Source organism: Cyprinodon variegatus, unplaced genomic scaffold (genome assembly GCF_000732505.1).
Source record: "Cyprinodon variegatus isolate N-32 unplaced genomic scaffold, C_variegatus-1.0 Scaffold372, whole genome shotgun sequence".
Lineage (NCBI taxonomy): Eukaryota > Metazoa > Chordata > Actinopteri > Cyprinodontiformes > Cyprinodontidae > Cyprinodon > Cyprinodon variegatus.
In genome coordinates this window covers 226559-227831 of record NW_015150825.1, presented here as the reverse complement: position 1 = coordinate 227831, position 1273 = coordinate 226559, and the positions used below count along the sequence as shown (strand labels likewise).

The following is a 1273-nucleotide window of genomic DNA, read 5'->3' as shown; positions in this document are numbered from 1 at the left end:
CCGGTACCAAATGACCGGTACCAAATGACCGACGGACAGGTACCGGTTCCCGGCCCGGTGGTTGGGGACCGCTGCTTTAGGTAACCGATTAAGAAAGCTAAACCAACTAGTGCGTAATTCTCTAGTGGGTGATTCTATAGGATATAAAAAAAGCTTTGATCTTGTCCCGGCTTAAACCGTTATTGAATATATTTTATTAGGGTAAAGTTATTTCTTTTTCTTTTAGTCCTTCTGTATCTATCACATGTACACAATCACAGATTTGGTTAAAATCTTTAGGTCGGTCAGGCTGCTTCTGCAGGATGCACATGTGCTCCACTAAACTTATGAAATCAAATCAGTCAACAAGTTATCCAACATGCTGTTTCTGCTAAGGATGTCGACGTACCTCCTGCGTAATCTTATGCGTCGCTTCTTGTTTTTCAGACTGTGTCCCCACGTGCTGAAGTCACGGAGCTCAGTCCCCCACTCAAGACTTGAAGACCCTTTAAACCATTAATCACAAATAAACACAAAATTGAATGAATTTCATTGTTTCTATGATTTTGTCATTATATCTGATTGTGTTGCAATCATTCTTTGATTGGTTATACTTATCAACCTTTAGGGTGCGTGACTTTATGCTTGCTCCTGCGTGCGAGTGAAGACTTAGAACAGGGAGCTGGAGAAAATAAGACCCAGGCTTGAATCCCCAGAAGGGATCTGTGGGTTTGTTACAAATTTGTGTTCAGAAATTTTCCTTAGCCCAACTCCTGCATGTGTTGGGGTGTGTGTGTGTGTGAGAGTTACATAACAGGCTGATTGCAAGTCGTTGCCTGCAGAGTCTCCTTACAAAGGGGGCTCTGATTCAGCACATTTCAGCAATTGATGCATTTACAGCTAATCTGCATTTCATGTATAACACTGTGCATACAGGACAGCCACGGTTGATCCTGATTGCTCTTTACATGAGCTTTTAGCCAAGGCAGCATTTGACCTGGAGTGACATTTTAAATCAATTAAAGTAAGATTAATGATTGCAAATATATCAGACTATTATGCAACACTTAGAGGTTTATATGTTTATGTACAAAGGCAAAACGGTGAAGTCGTAATAGTAAAACTTTTAATTGGAATTCTGGGACCAAAACATTTGCAACTCTGATGCTTTGTTTTTTGGCTTTCCTGCTCTTACCAAACGTTTGCCATGATAGGTCAGTTTTCCTGGGGTATCACTGAAAAACAGTACTTGCCTCCCCCCTCTCCGCCCACGTGCCTATTGTGTAACAGTTGT

At 41.3% G+C, this 1273-nt stretch overlaps 2 protein-coding genes across 2 annotated transcripts in view; both read left to right on the top strand.

The window, feature by feature from the left end:
- Positions 1–175, top strand: part of LOC107092244 (complement component C8 gamma chain-like) — a 4314-nt gene extending 4139 nt beyond the window's left edge. The window contains exon 6 of the mRNA XM_015386594.1: positions 141–175. Within this exon, the coding sequence (XP_015242080.1) occupies positions 141–175 (35 nt within the window). The remainder of the gene's footprint in view (positions 1–140) is intronic.
- Positions 176–1186: 1011 nt separating this feature from the next.
- The window catches only part of LOC107092243 (lipocalin-like), a 1689-nt gene continuing 1602 nt past the window's right edge, over positions 1187–1273 (top strand). The window contains exon 1 of the mRNA XM_015386593.1: positions 1187–1193. Coding sequence (XP_015242079.1) covers positions 1187–1193 — 7 coding nt within the window. The remainder of the gene's footprint in view (positions 1194–1273) is intronic.